This window comes from Dreissena polymorpha, chromosome 7 (genome assembly GCF_020536995.1).
Source record: "Dreissena polymorpha isolate Duluth1 chromosome 7, UMN_Dpol_1.0, whole genome shotgun sequence".
In the NCBI taxonomy this organism is placed as follows: domain Eukaryota; kingdom Metazoa; phylum Mollusca; class Bivalvia; order Myida; family Dreissenidae; genus Dreissena; species Dreissena polymorpha.
The window spans coordinates 20,884,832-20,900,178 of record NC_068361.1 but is presented as its reverse complement, the minus strand read 5'-3'; the positions used below and the strand labels follow the sequence as shown (position 1 = coordinate 20,900,178).

The 15,347-nt window shown below is 32.0% G+C and overlaps 1 protein-coding gene across 1 annotated transcript in view; it reads left to right on the top strand.

The window, feature by feature from the left end:
* Nucleotides 1-13,558, top strand: part of LOC127839519 (protein mono-ADP-ribosyltransferase PARP14-like) — a 47,023-nt gene extending 33,465 nt beyond the window's left edge. The window contains exons 7-11 of the mRNA XM_052367908.1: nt 5,641-5,823; nt 6,565-6,674; nt 6,817-6,959; nt 8,024-8,201; nt 13,220-13,558. Of these exons, the coding sequence (XP_052223868.1) occupies nt 5,641-5,823; nt 6,565-6,674; nt 6,817-6,959; nt 8,024-8,201; nt 13,220-13,521 (916 nt within the window). The 3' untranslated portion in view covers nt 13,522-13,558. The remainder of the gene's footprint in view (nt 1-5,640; nt 5,824-6,564; nt 6,675-6,816; nt 6,960-8,023; nt 8,202-13,219) is intronic.
* Nucleotides 13,559-15,347: the final 1,789 nt, after the last annotated feature.

Here is a 15,347-nt window from a genome sequence, read left to right as displayed (position 1 = left end):
CCTAGGTTTATATTCGATGGTGGTAATGATATGTCATCTGTCAGTTCGTACACCCTTGAGGAATTGCATTATCTACTTGACCTCGACATATTTTCAGTGCTGAACCCCATATATAGGTCAATCGCTAAGTGGACATCCAATTTTTTCGGGTTTTTCTTATATAAGATTTTAAAGTATCAGTTAAGTCTTTTTTCCGTCTAGGAGCCAGTGAATGACATACAGCAAAGCAGGATAATCTATTACGGAACATATGATTTGGTTATGAATTTGCCACTCAGACACTTCTGCTTTTAATTGTTTCTTTATCATCGATTTGTTTTTTCTTAATCTAAACTTCTCCTTTTCAGACAACATAGCACTAGGTATTAGAGCTAATTCATGGCTTAGTATATGGTCAATGTCAACTTTACTAGAAATAGCTTGTTAGCCAATACATATTGAATAAATAAAATGATGTCATACACTAGTAGTAGTCTGCAAGCCTAATCTGCTTTCTGGACACAACATGGGTTTGGTTCATTTTATAAAGTGAACCATACACATTGCCTGGTCGTGCATTTTCGAATTCCGTTGGTTTACAAGTATCTATTGCTTGATCAACACATTTTGGTGCTATTGTTCCAGCCTTAATGTTCACTAGACTGATTGGATGCTTGCTTGAATCCAACGGATCAATATATGATTTAAACTTTCTCCGAGTACCTGCTTTATCCTTAGCAATTGCACTTATACTCCTCCGCTTTTCTTCTGTGTGTTGTCCATCAGTGTCCGCTAAACTAATATCGCAAAGCCCAAGGATTGCATGTTTGTTATGAGGAATTATTAAAATGTCATGCACATATGTTATTCCTTTTTGCCCAGATAGCCCAAACTCTCATTTTCTGAGATTTACCAGTTTGACATATAGAAAAACCTAAAAAATCTTCTGTTCTGAAAACACTTTCATATTTGGTAAGTGGCATCGCCTTAAAGTCCTGTGCAACGTTCATTCAAATTATCCCCCCTGAGATGAATACTTGCCTCGCCCAGTGGGGTCGACAGTTTGAACATTAAACAATGAATAATATAGGGGCAGTCTTTAAAAAAGAATATTATTGTGGTTTTAAAACTTCAAAGCCCATGGCTTTCTTTCTGCATATGTACATTGTATTAAACGTGTGTTTTATTTGCGAATAATTAAGGTGTAAGTGTAAGGTTGCTAGTAGTTTGAACCCCAAATGCTTTATATTTGACCGTTCCAATGCGGTTATCTCAGTTTAAGACATTTCAAGTTTATAGTTGGTGTTCTGTTATAAAGTTAGTGGATAAGAACAAGAACTTTTCTCCTGATAGAATTTCTTGATTTTCTCCGTTTGCTTAAGTTCATCTTTGGAAAATTATATTATCTAGAATTTTTCTACAAATGTTTAAATCCTTCCTATGATTTGAGAACTGACCTCGCTCTAGGGGTCGCATTTTTTTAAATGAAGTAAAATTATTATTATATATTATTATAGCAAAATAACTGATACAATCATTTCACAATGGCAATGCCGTTAACTATAAATAAATGGTAGGACACATCTGGTACTGATCCTCTACTTAGTTTGTTTAGTTTCTTAGGTCAAAACGAAATATACAGAAAGGTTCTCAGGTATAATATGTATGGGATACATTTTCACATGTGATAGTTTATAGGTCTTCAGGGTCATCTTAATTCAGGGTCAGTACATTTCATATGGGCACAAAGTTATTTTTCTTCATCCATGTTTAATGAAACGTTTCGCTTTTTAGCATGTTGAGACATCTGAAGACATACTAAATCAGTTATGGGAACGATTCGGTGGAAACCGTGTCATTATGAATGTTTTTCTTTTCTGTAAAAGTATTAAAATACCAACAATCGAATCGGCAGTGGTAGACCTTTTTCTAACACTGCTGGGTCATGCTCTATCTTTGTGTCAATCTTTTGTATATAGTGTATTTAAGTACATTATATATTGTATTTTCAATTAAAACAATACGATAATAATTTTGCGTACCTGTTTGAATAAAGAATAGGACGAACAAAACAGTTACACATAATTAATATTTTTTATGGTAGATGCAGGCGATCGGGAAAGTTGTACAAACCAACCATGTTTGCCTGAAACACACCGACGGTAGAATAGAAATTTATGGGCTTCTAACAAATGTACACGAAGCAAGTACTCATATTAACAGGTAATTTAGCATGCTGTCTTGTAAATGTAAATTACTGAAAAGTATTGTTCTCTTGATTAATTCGTTTATATGTTCGACTTTTTCACATGTGGCATTCATATGCGATTTTACCAACAGTAAATGTTTAAACTACGTACAGGTTGGTCTTTAAGTAAAAGATATACTGCGGAATAAGTTTTGCAAAATGCTAGTTGTTATATAAGGATAAGTACGCTTGATGGTAGTGAAGTCGCACGTTATGCTGCTTTTTTATTGTATTGACTTTGTGACCAAGTATGATGCCTTAAAGGGACATGTTCACAATATTTTATAACTTTGAACGATGCCATTAAATAAAAACAATAACACAACTATATGTTTTATAATATTTGTCAAATAATTATTATAACAAGGAGAATGATACAAAAAGAAACAAAGCGCTTGCCCTGGCGTTTGAATAAGGGACCTCTACAAGCAAAGGTAAAGCGCTGCCACTACACCGTGCACGCAACAAAATGTTGAGGGTTGTTAAAGAGCTTTGTTGGTAAATCATGTTTTTGCTATGTATCGATGCAAGCTTCTATCAGTTTTGATTGATGATTAGTAATTACCCAACATATATGTGTGCTACAATGTGCAATTTTGCTACTTTGAATAATTGCAATGCATATTTTTTTTTTTAAACCATATTTGTTAATTATTTGTCGCAAAACAGTTAACGAATACCTTTCACAGAATGTTGAAAGCGTCGAACATGCCTTAATATTAACTTTGTTTTCTCTTTTGACATTAAAGATATTACCGGTTGTACAGCGTATATATTAATTAGTTCGTTAGGAGATTGTCTTTTGTGAGTAATGTTTTTCAGCAAAAGTATGCTTTCCCTTATAAGTAATACGTTATTTTATCAAGGATATGTATTACATAAACTACGTACATGACTAACTATTGTGTTTATTTTTCATACAATTGCTTGCTTTTAATATTAAATGGTTCAATAAGTCGTATTTGATAAATAAGTGTACAGTAACTTATTATAACTGCTAACAATCAATATTGCATTGAATCATATGACTAACCTCTGCGTTCCATTGTTTTTTTCTTTATCTCCTTTCCAAACGATGTCTCGATAGTATATATAAAACCCACTACACATTGGCTATAGCCTTCTTGGTACTACTTCATTTTACAATTCATAGTAATTTTAATCATATTCTCAGTATTTAATTACCATGATTAATTGATTATACCGCATCGCGTTTTCTATGCCACTTTTCTAAATCAGGTACGTTGACATTTTACTCTTCCACCATATTCCTTATACAGTTTTACAATATAAGGAGCATTTAACTTATTCATCTTGTTAACGAAAACACACCTGCGTTTCAATTTTGTGACCATGACATTAACTTTCAGTAAGCCTCTACAGCATTAGGCTAAGTTGAGTCTTATAAAGTCATGACACACAAACGGTCTTGGTCGTTATGACCCAACACAAATTAAGTTTGAAAACCATGGCAAACATTCATCTAAATCTAACACGACGCTCGGATGTTGATTTTTCTCACCCACTCACTACACATCTAATGGACAAGAGTTGGCACTTTAAACATTTAAACAGTTATTTATTTAAAAATAATTATTAAATGATTAAATAGACAGAAAATATGTTTGCCTTGAGGTATACCGTGAAATAAATGGTCCCATTAGAAAACCCCCCATATATTTACTATTTAACTAGTTTAACAAATATCATTCTAGATATTACAACGGCATCAAACAAATATCATCATTTTAATAGTTCATCTGTTATCATTACCTTATGCATTATGTGTAATTTAGATCTAAACGTTTTGAAACAGAATGTTTTAAAAGCAAAGAAAGCTGACGCGCTTACCACAAATTGTATTTATTTGATATAAGCGATTTACTGCTTTTAATCATTTCAGCTGAAAAGAAGAAACAAGCTTTAAATATTTAACCGATATTTGACAATGCTATGCCAACTGTGCTTTTAATATATTTTGATACACTATTATTTCAAGTTTAATAACGTTTTTACTAGCAACCGAGTTTTATATATAACCACTTACATGTTGCTGCTGATTGCTTTCGTATTACATCGCGTGGGTTGCTTATGAGTCGGTTGTGTTTTGTGTCAGATGGATGAAAAAAAACATCCTGAATCTAACGTGTAACCCAGAAATAGTTAACAAACACACACGTTAAAAAAGTCGAATACCGTTGTATTTAAAATATAAAAAAAGCAATACAGAAGAACAACAATTCTATTAAACTGCAAGAATTACCCTAAGGCAGATTGTTAACTGGAGCACCTTTGTGAGTAATTATAAAACGAAGTGAATACACATATCAGCTCAATCCCTTATTGACGACACTATTTCATATTGAAGAACACATTCCATATCATTGTTAAACATTGAAATAGATTCCCGATTAAATAATCGGCTTTATAATATACATATGTAAACAATCCACAAAACTACGCGTGCGTCCAATATATTCCTTATTGGACGGTCCGAGTTTAAGCGACAATTTCAGATCAATACCGAGTATTTACTTCACACGCGCGTATAAACAGAATATATGTGATGTTAAAACTATAACTATTGCCTATCTGGAACACGTGGTTCAATAATAAATCCCACAAATAAAGATGCTTAAAATAACATTCTAAATATGATTTGAGGGCATATTTATTGAATTTTTTTCAGCTAACATCAAACAACGTCATAGAATGACGTAAACGCTCGCGCTCTGAAAGTGGATATTAAAATATAGAATGCTAAAATTATCTTATTAAACGATTATTTTAAAGCATTGTGTAATTGTGTAAAATACTGTGATTTATCTGCATTCGTACACATCTGACATACACAACTTAGTTTCACTAATCGGCTTATCAATTATGGTATGTCAGCCCTGTGCTCGGCCAAATGTATCACCGTTGTTTTACCCAACGAGGTTGTGGAACCTGTGCACAATATATATATTCTTTACACTCGAAAACAGTAGTATATTATACATATACATATCACGACAATTGAAATAAACAGACTAAAAATGAAAACAAATGATTGCGTGTAAATGCACCTCTTATGTTGTGAGTAAAACTTAAAGTGAAAAAATACTTTATGTACATTTTTCTTGTCCGTTTGTTGATTAAGCACATGTAAATGTATGAGTAGAATCTGCATATAAATTACCTATGTTACCTATCATGAAAATATCAGTGAATGTTGGAACAATTTTATAGCACGATTCAACAATTACCAATAAGAACTAGAAGGTCAATATACCAAAATCTAAATATTGTATTGTTTGAGAAAGGTCGTACTCTTAAAACAAATCATTTACTTATGAACAAGCCGTCGCAGTGCGACAAACTCGCCCTAAATCGTGTATTTTATTTGGTAACGTGTGTGTGTGTGTTTACAGGATCATTAAGGATGCGATCCAGATAGAAAACGACAGTGAACTAGCTTTGATGTGTAAAGCGGTTGTCAAATGGTTCTTCATTGAAGAAGTGAATGGTGATGAAATTAATACCGCGTTTCCAGACAAAGTAAATCTGAAAATAGAACAATCATACAAAAATAAAGAAGACAAGTTCATATATCGGTAAGTATTTTGAATATGTATATTTAAATAACTATGCGTTATATACAATATAAATTTTATCAGCTATAGCTTAAGCAAATAATTGGTAACGCAACAAGGTTAATTTGAAACTAAACCAATACATCAATTTGAATGTACTTATAGGAATAACTTATTTGTAATGTGTTATTACAAATAATTCATTCTAAAAATTTCAAAAATACATATCAATTCACGCGTACAAGTCGAAAATTCTCACTTGCAAATATTTATTATGTATATGCTTGTAAACTTCAAATGAAACTAGCTTAAATCATTTTTATGTGTTATGTCATATCGCGTGTATTGAAAGTACACTAGGAAACTTGCTTTATGTAAGAATAATTTTCCTACTGATTTTGTTCATAGAGTTTCTTTTCTCCTATATATTCACTAATTCAATATGTAAATGACCATAAGAAATCGAATCGGCTTCATAAAATATTGTACAATAACTGTAAAATCCAAACATAATGCTTTTAAAGATTGTATTTTCTTATTTGATTCATATATATGTTTTGTATTTTACATGCACATTCAAGAGAAATATGTTATAAATAGATGTTGAAATGGCACACTGTATGTAACATAGAAATTCTTCAGACAGTAATACTAAAGACGGGAATGCTTCGTTTGATACAATTGATCCTACTATCAATTATAGCCATTATTAGTTTTCTTTGGTTTGTTGTAGATAAACGTATTTTTTTATTGTTATTACAGAAGCGGCGGCTTAGAAATTGTCGTTGATTTCAAAACATTACAAAAATATGAGAAGGGCGAAACCGATGATAGTAAAAAATTGCAATTAGTTCGAAAAGATTTAATTGAAGGTATACAGTAATTTTTAATATATTCGTAATACAGATTAAGCATACATTTGCAATTTGGTATTTAACATTTTGCATATTGTAATGTATATCTTATTTTATTTTATTAATGATCCTCACGGTATTTATGTTTACATTGGTACAGACCGACACATAGAAACACCAAGTGAATGGAAGAAAACAAAAGGAAATTGCTATGTGAACGTCTTGCTTTGTACGGATCTTAAATATGAACCTATTGAAAATACATTCAAGGAAACGTCTGGACCCGGGTGGACTGTCCTAAAGGTAAAACCACTAAATATTAATCTACTTATATGGGATTGTGTTACAGCAGGATTTATACTATAAAAAATTCATTCGTTTTTTAGATTGTTTTGATATGCTTGGTTGAATATTTAGCAAACATAGTTTTTATGTCACTAAACTGATCGCGTTAACATAATAATGTGTCTATGTTTGATATTAGACATTGTGAATTAATTTTTTATCTGTTCTTCCAATATATAAGTTAGTTTTGCTTCGATATCGCTTAGTTTTTCATATTAAAACCTTGGTCATTTTTCTGTCCACCTATATACCGATTTTGTCTGTGCATTGAATGATCTAAACGTTGATTTGAGGCTCCAGTTGTCACTGTCACTATCACAAATTTCTGTTCGAACTCTCGTTTATACCAAATAATACTCAAAAACAAAACTTAACCCCGCATGACAAAATTTTTATGAAAAATCGTACAATTTTAATATTTGTCATTGAAAGATTTTTTGATGATGAATGATGTTTTAAGCCGAGAGTTAAAGATCAAGGTGAGAATAAGGTAATAAGCATGTGTTTATCAACGGGTTAACGGTTCATAAATGGAAATTATATTTTTGATAATATTATAAATAGTTGAATTTTCTCCACTAATTGACAGTTTTGTTTATACTTATTTCTGACTTAATGCGGGGGCCTCGTTATCCTGATGACGCATTTAAATTCCCACTTTTTAAATATTACTTAAGTAAAGCCATATTTTAGAATATCTTGAAAGTCTAACTAACTAGATATTACGATAATCGTCATCGGGGAAGTTGTTTTTGTATGTTGTATAATTCTATATGTGTGCGAATGAAATTGCGATCCAATATATCGGTCCTTTAAACTAAGAGTATAATTGTTGTTTGTATCACCGCCTCCGGGAAGGAAACTCGTCACTAATTAATTGCATAGAATACCTTCCCAGTTATCACATAATATACAATAGAAAGAAGTAAAAGAAGTTAACATGCCTGGTTATTGACATGTTTTGGGACAAATGTAAGCACCAACTGTTATGTATGTATATTAGTAACTTATTTCGTACTAAGATTGAGGAGGTCCAGAACAAGGCCCTATGGCGTCAATATCATGCAAAGAAGAAGCAACTAGAAGAACAAAATCCGCCGGGAACAACAAACGAACGTTTCCTGTGGCATGGAACAACAGAGAGCACCGTGGATAGCGTCAATCTGCATGGCTTCAATCGCAGTTACTGTGGAAAGAATGGTAGGTATTGAAAGCTTAATCTAAACTTCAACGAAATTAAGTTTGTAAAGCACTGATGGTTTGAGTGTTACGTTTGACGCAAAGACTTGCGTTAAATTTTTCCTACATTACAATGAAATCAAATATTTTTTTAAAACAATATATAATAAGGAGGGACTACAAACATTGCTCGCGCAAACCTTTACCGAGAGATAACCAGTTTTCCGTAAGGGTGTTTTAAAGAAAGCAGCACATAGTGAACGCAAAGTCAATGTTTTAAGACGGCTTTACATGAACAATTAAATGTTGATATATTACCATGCCGATATATGTATGACAGTGTTTTTATCAATATCGCGACATGAACATTGCCGTGAGAAACTTCACATGTCTAAATGACGTTAATCATTAAAAAAACATAGTGAAGTAAACTCTGATTAACCTTGGCCGTTCCAACGTTTTTTCCCAAGTTGTTGTTGTTTTTCGTTTGTGTTTTGTGTTGTGGTTAGTGTTTTTGCGCTGTGTTAGGTAGCTTATGAATTGGTCACATTTCATTGAAATTGTTGTTGTTTTAATTGCGAGGCTATTATGTAAATATGTATTTGCACAAGTGTGTTTTTTATACATAATGGGCTTTGTATAAGGTTAGGCACAAACCGGCTTCAAATCCTCCGAAGTCTTGTATTGACCGTTCCAAGGCGGTGACACCAGTTTAAAAAATATTTGTATATTAAACGATATTCATGCATTAGTGCGTATTGTACAGGAAATTTTATACTTACCTTAAATTTTAGACACGTAAAGAACTTCTCTCTAGATACTATTTCTGGATATTCGTTATCATAGTTTAAGCGCTCGGAAACATGTACACGACACTGACTTTCTTACAGGAATAAACTATTACTACATATTCACTCGTTTTCGTACTGGCTTTCTGGTATGGTCTGGAACATTTGACTCTATATAAAATCAAGTGAAATACAGGTTGCTCCAGCAGTATTGCATTCATATTATAAACACGTTCGTGGTCCTTTATTCATGGCAAGTGACCAATTGCCTAAACAGTACGGCACTATACGAAAACACATACACACATAGTATAATTAAGCTGGGTTCCGCCTTGGAACGGTGAATACTAAGCACTGGGGGTTTAAACCGGTTTTAGTGCGCACAACTTCACACTTGGCCCAAAAATATTCATGATACATATAAGTGTATATACAATATAACCTCATAACATTGAAGCTCAAATTAAACAGTAATAAAAGATAATTAAAATGCATTCAATTGAATTACCATTTAATTACTCAATGGTAGGAAGAAGACCAGAGCAACAGAGTTACACTTTTAGAGGGACGATGAAATTGAAATGCAAATTTGGTTATTAACACTAAAAAACACGCAAAAAAAACGTATTCATTGTCGTTGACGGTTAAAGTGAATAGCTGAAATCGGGCCTTGCGACGGGTTTGACGCATAGCAAAAAAGAAGGACACAAATCTGCACGAGTTATGTTTTTTATTAACAGCAATGCTTTCAACATAGATACAATTTTGCAACTTGAGAAGTTTTATCTTAATTGTAAATATGCTATTTTCGAAAAAAAATCAACATATTTTGCGATATTTTATATCAATGAAGTTGTTTTTGAATTGTCAAATTGCCCAGTCGGTCATTAGTTGGTCATAAAATCACATTGAATCTTTAATAGTAATAAATCAAATCACCTGAATTAATTAAGTCAGATATTGAACACATTTGTCAGAGTGATTCAACTAATCAAAGAACTCTTAACAGCAGATATTAAACGTTTCCTAGAAATGTAGCTAGTGCCTAAATTCCTTCATTCAAACATTTAGTGAATGGTTTCTCACGAGGTGGTCGCCACACAATGATGTGTATGAGGGTTTATCACATCCCATCAGAATTTGTTTTGCCAGTGTGTGTTTTGTATAATGTTTTGTTACCAAAATGCCACATACTACTCTAAGTACACATGCAATTGGGCATTTATGGAATTTAAGGAATTAGGTTAAGATCTACTTTGAAAATAATTTCATTTCAAATGAGTGGTTTTCTGATATAACATCGTTTGTTTAGTTTTGATTATAACGTCATAGCAGCTTACGTTTTCCAAATAATTGAATAATTAACGAATTTCGTGAGCAAAAAACGACTTAACATTTATTTGAACATACCCTTCGGTTTTATAGGCAATAATGTGCGAAATAAAATTATTGACGAACGCAATACGGTAGCTTACCCTTGAGCAATCATGCTCATATTAGTTGAACACGCATACAACATAATTATTGTCGCTGATCCCATTATTAAATGGTTATTCGTACATAATCATCCTGATACGAAATACTGTTACGTAATTTTAATTTATTCGCATAAACAATAAGTACAAATAATGTTTTTACTTTACTTTGCTATGTTTTATGGATTCGGTTGTTTATGAAGGTGTTTAGCTTTAAAAACTTCAGAGAAAAAGGCTTACTGTTCAGACTAGACACACGACCTGTTCATGTGTGCATTTTTTTAGCAAACTAACGTAATAAGACGATGGAAAACAACACCTACAATTGTTAATACCGACCCAAAGAATCAACTCCTTATTCGAAATAGTAACCAATTGTAACACAACTATAAAACAAATGAAATAAAAATATAAAGAATCCTTTTAAAACGGAACGTACCGTAAATTTTGTTGCATGACACAATATTTCCAAAATATTGATGCACATGACCGTATTAATCAACAAAATCATAACAACGTTAAACAAAAAAGTTATTACCGTTAATGTGTGTATGCTACACTTGAAATCAGAGCCCCGGCGCAAAGATTAAGTATTAAATGGCACTCAACGCGACAAAAGAAACTACCTCTGCGAAAAAAGTTAATACAATCACAAAACATTTTGAAATTATTTATCACTGCAAAAAGCATAGTGACAAAGTATTTAACACAGAAAATGTTAATGTTATCCAAATTAATTTATTAATTGAAGGACATAATATAGGTTAGCATGGGTATCGTGTAAAATTATGTGTACACAATAAGAACACACACAAAAAACAACTAACCTTGAATTGTTTGCGCAGATTGGGATTTATTAATAATAAGTTATGTCTTTTGCACAACATATTTTAATTTAGTTGGGCTTATTTATAAACAAACACATTCCAATCCTTCATTTATCTTTGCTTAGAAATCTATGCGGTACCGAATAATGAACGACCTTCCAGAAGGTTTGTATCATCCTCTGTAGTTTGCTTCAAAATGGGTCAATATAAACAACGACAATCATGTAATACCAACGCATGATATGCTCCTCTAAGCGAGATATGTAGTTTCTTTAATGTCCGACAATCCTCAGTATGATTGCAAATTTGGTTTTTACTCTCTACTTCAACTAGTTTTCATCTGATCTTACAAAGCTTTCTGAAAATATTAAATAGCATCCACTTAAGTTCAATGACATGCCTAATCTCTAAGGGCATTTTGAAGTTATTTCGTTTTTATGTCTAAATACATGGCTTTTTATAGAGGTTCTCTCTGTACTCAAACAGTTTGTATCTGGGTATGACTTAACATTTCATCATGTAAAAAGGCACAACATGTAGACCAAGTACCCCGACCAGCACAATTGGAAGTTATTACCATGGGATATTCTTACAATATAGCATAATTTGGCTATAAATTAGCTTGAACATTCCCGTCTCTTCCATTTCCTTGCTATATATTTATTGATTTTATAATAACTTGGATTAAATGTAATGCATCATAATATAACGTACCCATTGGGACATCCGACCTCAATTCTAGCTTCACACTAAGTGGCCTAAGATAAAATTTGGCAATAACACTGATTGAAAACGGATTGAAAAACAATTATCATCCATAAGTAAGCCATATATTAATTAATATTAAAATAACTTAGCACAAATGCAAATAGTTGCTAGACGCCGTGCACAGTGTAACATTCATGTCCCTACCTCAAAGGTCAAAGTGACACTATGAGGTCGAATGTAAATTTTGGGCATACTGTAGCTTTTTTAAAATAAATATGTGTCATTCATCCTCAAGCTGTTAGAAATAACTAGTGACCCCAAATAGGGGAAGGCAAGTTGTTTGTTACAACTGCCCCCCTTCGACAAAAGTAAAGGTCACATATTAGGTCAAAGATTAAATTTAACCACAAAGAAGCTAGTCCGGAATGTATTTTGTCATAAATCATGCAAATCTGAGATAACTTATCACAAATGACATCATGCGGAGACATAGTGTCGCGTGCATCCACCGTCTCATAATCTCAATGCTCAAGGTCACACTTATAAGTCTAAAGTAAGAATTTGCCAAACTTAACTTGTTTTTACATGAGTGGAGTTTTGACTGAAAAGAAGACAGCCGTGCATAATGGACACACCTATTGTTGCAAGTTGTGTATGCCACTATTATTATTTATATATATATATATATATATATATATATATATATATATATATATATATATATATATATATATATATATATATATATATAATCTTCTTCATTAAGCGCATGTTAGTGTAAGACATATGTTTGTTTATGTGATGGAACATTTACTAATCAAAATCGAAATATGCAGATAACTTCTTATTGCCGATGTAACTTTTGTACCACAGTTTTATTTATTTGCTTATCTTTTGGTTTATCGACGTGTGTAGATTGGTAAACTTTGGTATGGCTGTTGAGCCATAACTTTAAGTATCACATTTGAACAAGAAATAAAAAGCGACATAGTAAGTTATGTAAGCCAGAATTATAAATGTGTGATAAAGGGGTTTTAAATAAGTATTTAAAGGTAGCCTTTAAATTAAGTTTATTTTTGTTTTTTATTGTTTATTCTTTGAAAAGTATTCAATGCATGCATATCTTCTAATAATTCAAAACACCCAGGAGGACAAAACTTAATATACAGTATGAATACGTGCATCTTAAGTGTGTGGATGATGTTAATAACGAGTGCACAAATTAAAGTTTTCACTTTCAGCGACCTATTATGGATGCGGAGTTTACTTTGCGATCAAAGCGTCGTATTCTACACACGACATATATTCCAAACCAGATGCTAACGGCGTCAAGCGAATGTACTACTGCTCAGTTTTGACAGGAGAATATGCAAAGGGTGACCCTGAAATGCGAGTACCGCCACCTAAGCCGTCAGGTGGGAAACATGCATTATATGATTCGGTGACGAATTCTCTTGATTTACAAGATCAAAAGATGTTCATTATATTTAATGATACTCAGGCATACCCATTGTTTATTATATCTTTTAAGAAGAGTACTTAATATGTATGCATCGTATGTTATGGGCTGCCTTTTATGAGCAATGTTCAAGTAAGTTCGGTTATTTGTGTTTTTAGATGAATAAAACACAATATGACAATAACACATTTCAGATATACTTTAAAAAAGATAAATCTCTGTGTGTGATATTGAAGACGTAAATATTAAGAACTATTTGAATACTATTTTGGTGCACATTTATAAAAGTTATTGCACTGTTGTTTTTTTTCCATATTAATTAATGTATTATTTGGAACATGAGTTCATTAATTTTGATCAAGTCTTTGTGTTATTTGAGCGATTTATAAATACGTTAATGAAATGTTAAATATATATTCAATTTTATTTGTGCAAACTTTATAACTGCTCTTAGTTTGGTATGTTATGTGTTATGTTATATGGTGGTGAATTGTCTTAACATGCATACTATGATTTTATAGTTACGTTGAAAGTGTATCGGTTTAACAGTTACTGTACCATGTTAATAACTCAGCTCACAAATACATTTCATAGATATTTACTAAAATCTGTTTGATGCAAAGTTATGATAAACGGTAAATAATGAAGTCCATACAAACAGATAATCGGGTGACAGTCTAGTTCATCGGCTTCAAACATGCGATGTAAAGCTGATCGAACACGATTCTTGTTAAAAATTAGACTCGGATTCGTGTTGTCTAACAGTTATTGTGCTTCTATGTAACAATAGGTAACGCTCGAACTGAGTTTGGATATTTTATTTAGAAAACTAAGGGGTATCTGTGTGTCCTCAATATTGATTGAATTACATATGTCAAAAATGTATGTTTATATGTATAATGTATAGCCCACTCAGCAATACTATTACTGAAAAAAGTTTTTTTAGGCACGTGAATTTCAATCTTAGCCGCGACTTTTATAATATTACCGTTCTATCAATGGTCATGAGAAAATGATGATCTTAGGTAAAACATAATGGTTTTGAGGAAATATTCAACGTCAATTTAGATGGTAACTTTAGTGTTAAGCTAAAATGAGTTTTAAACAACGATTAAGCAGAGATAATAAGCATGTTTCAATCTTTAAATACTTGACCGTTATAAATTGCACATGCTAGGCGACATACTAGACCAACTAATATAGATCCATGAGAAATATATCTTCAATGAATAAAATTGTCCGATGGCGTGCACAGTTTCAAATGGTAATCATGACTTTTCTATGATTTTCTCTGTTTAAAATGAATATTTTCCGAAGTTGGCGAATTCCTGACAAAAGAACATGCGGTGGACGTTTAGATAATTTAATGGCTATGATTTGTACAAGTTGATAGAATTGTAAACATTTTTGTAAAACAACAATTAAGTCAATATGGTGTCGAATGGCTCATACTCTGCTTTTGTGCATAAAGTGTTTGGATCGTAACTGCAGTTAGAATTGTCAGTTGTCGGCGAATTTATTGAAATTGTGGTTCTATAATTATCTCTGTATAGATTCAATATACTATGATTCACGGAATATTTTTATCAGACAAGTGCCTTTTAGAAGCATTTACATTTAAATAAATATTAAGTTTGATTAAGGTCCCACACTGTGTAATCAAATGAAATAATACTCAGATAGACAGCATCAACACTGTCTTCGCAAATACTATATGTAAACTACACAATTCAAAATAACTTATTCAATTTCGAATCGAAATAGTTTTAATACTGCTAAATCACTGTATGGTAAATATTTATGTACACATATTAACTTTTCGACCTGCATCAACGTGGTTATCTATGCAATAAAGTAAAATTATATGTTGAAATCTGCATCCTTTTTTGTTAATAATATACCTATAAATC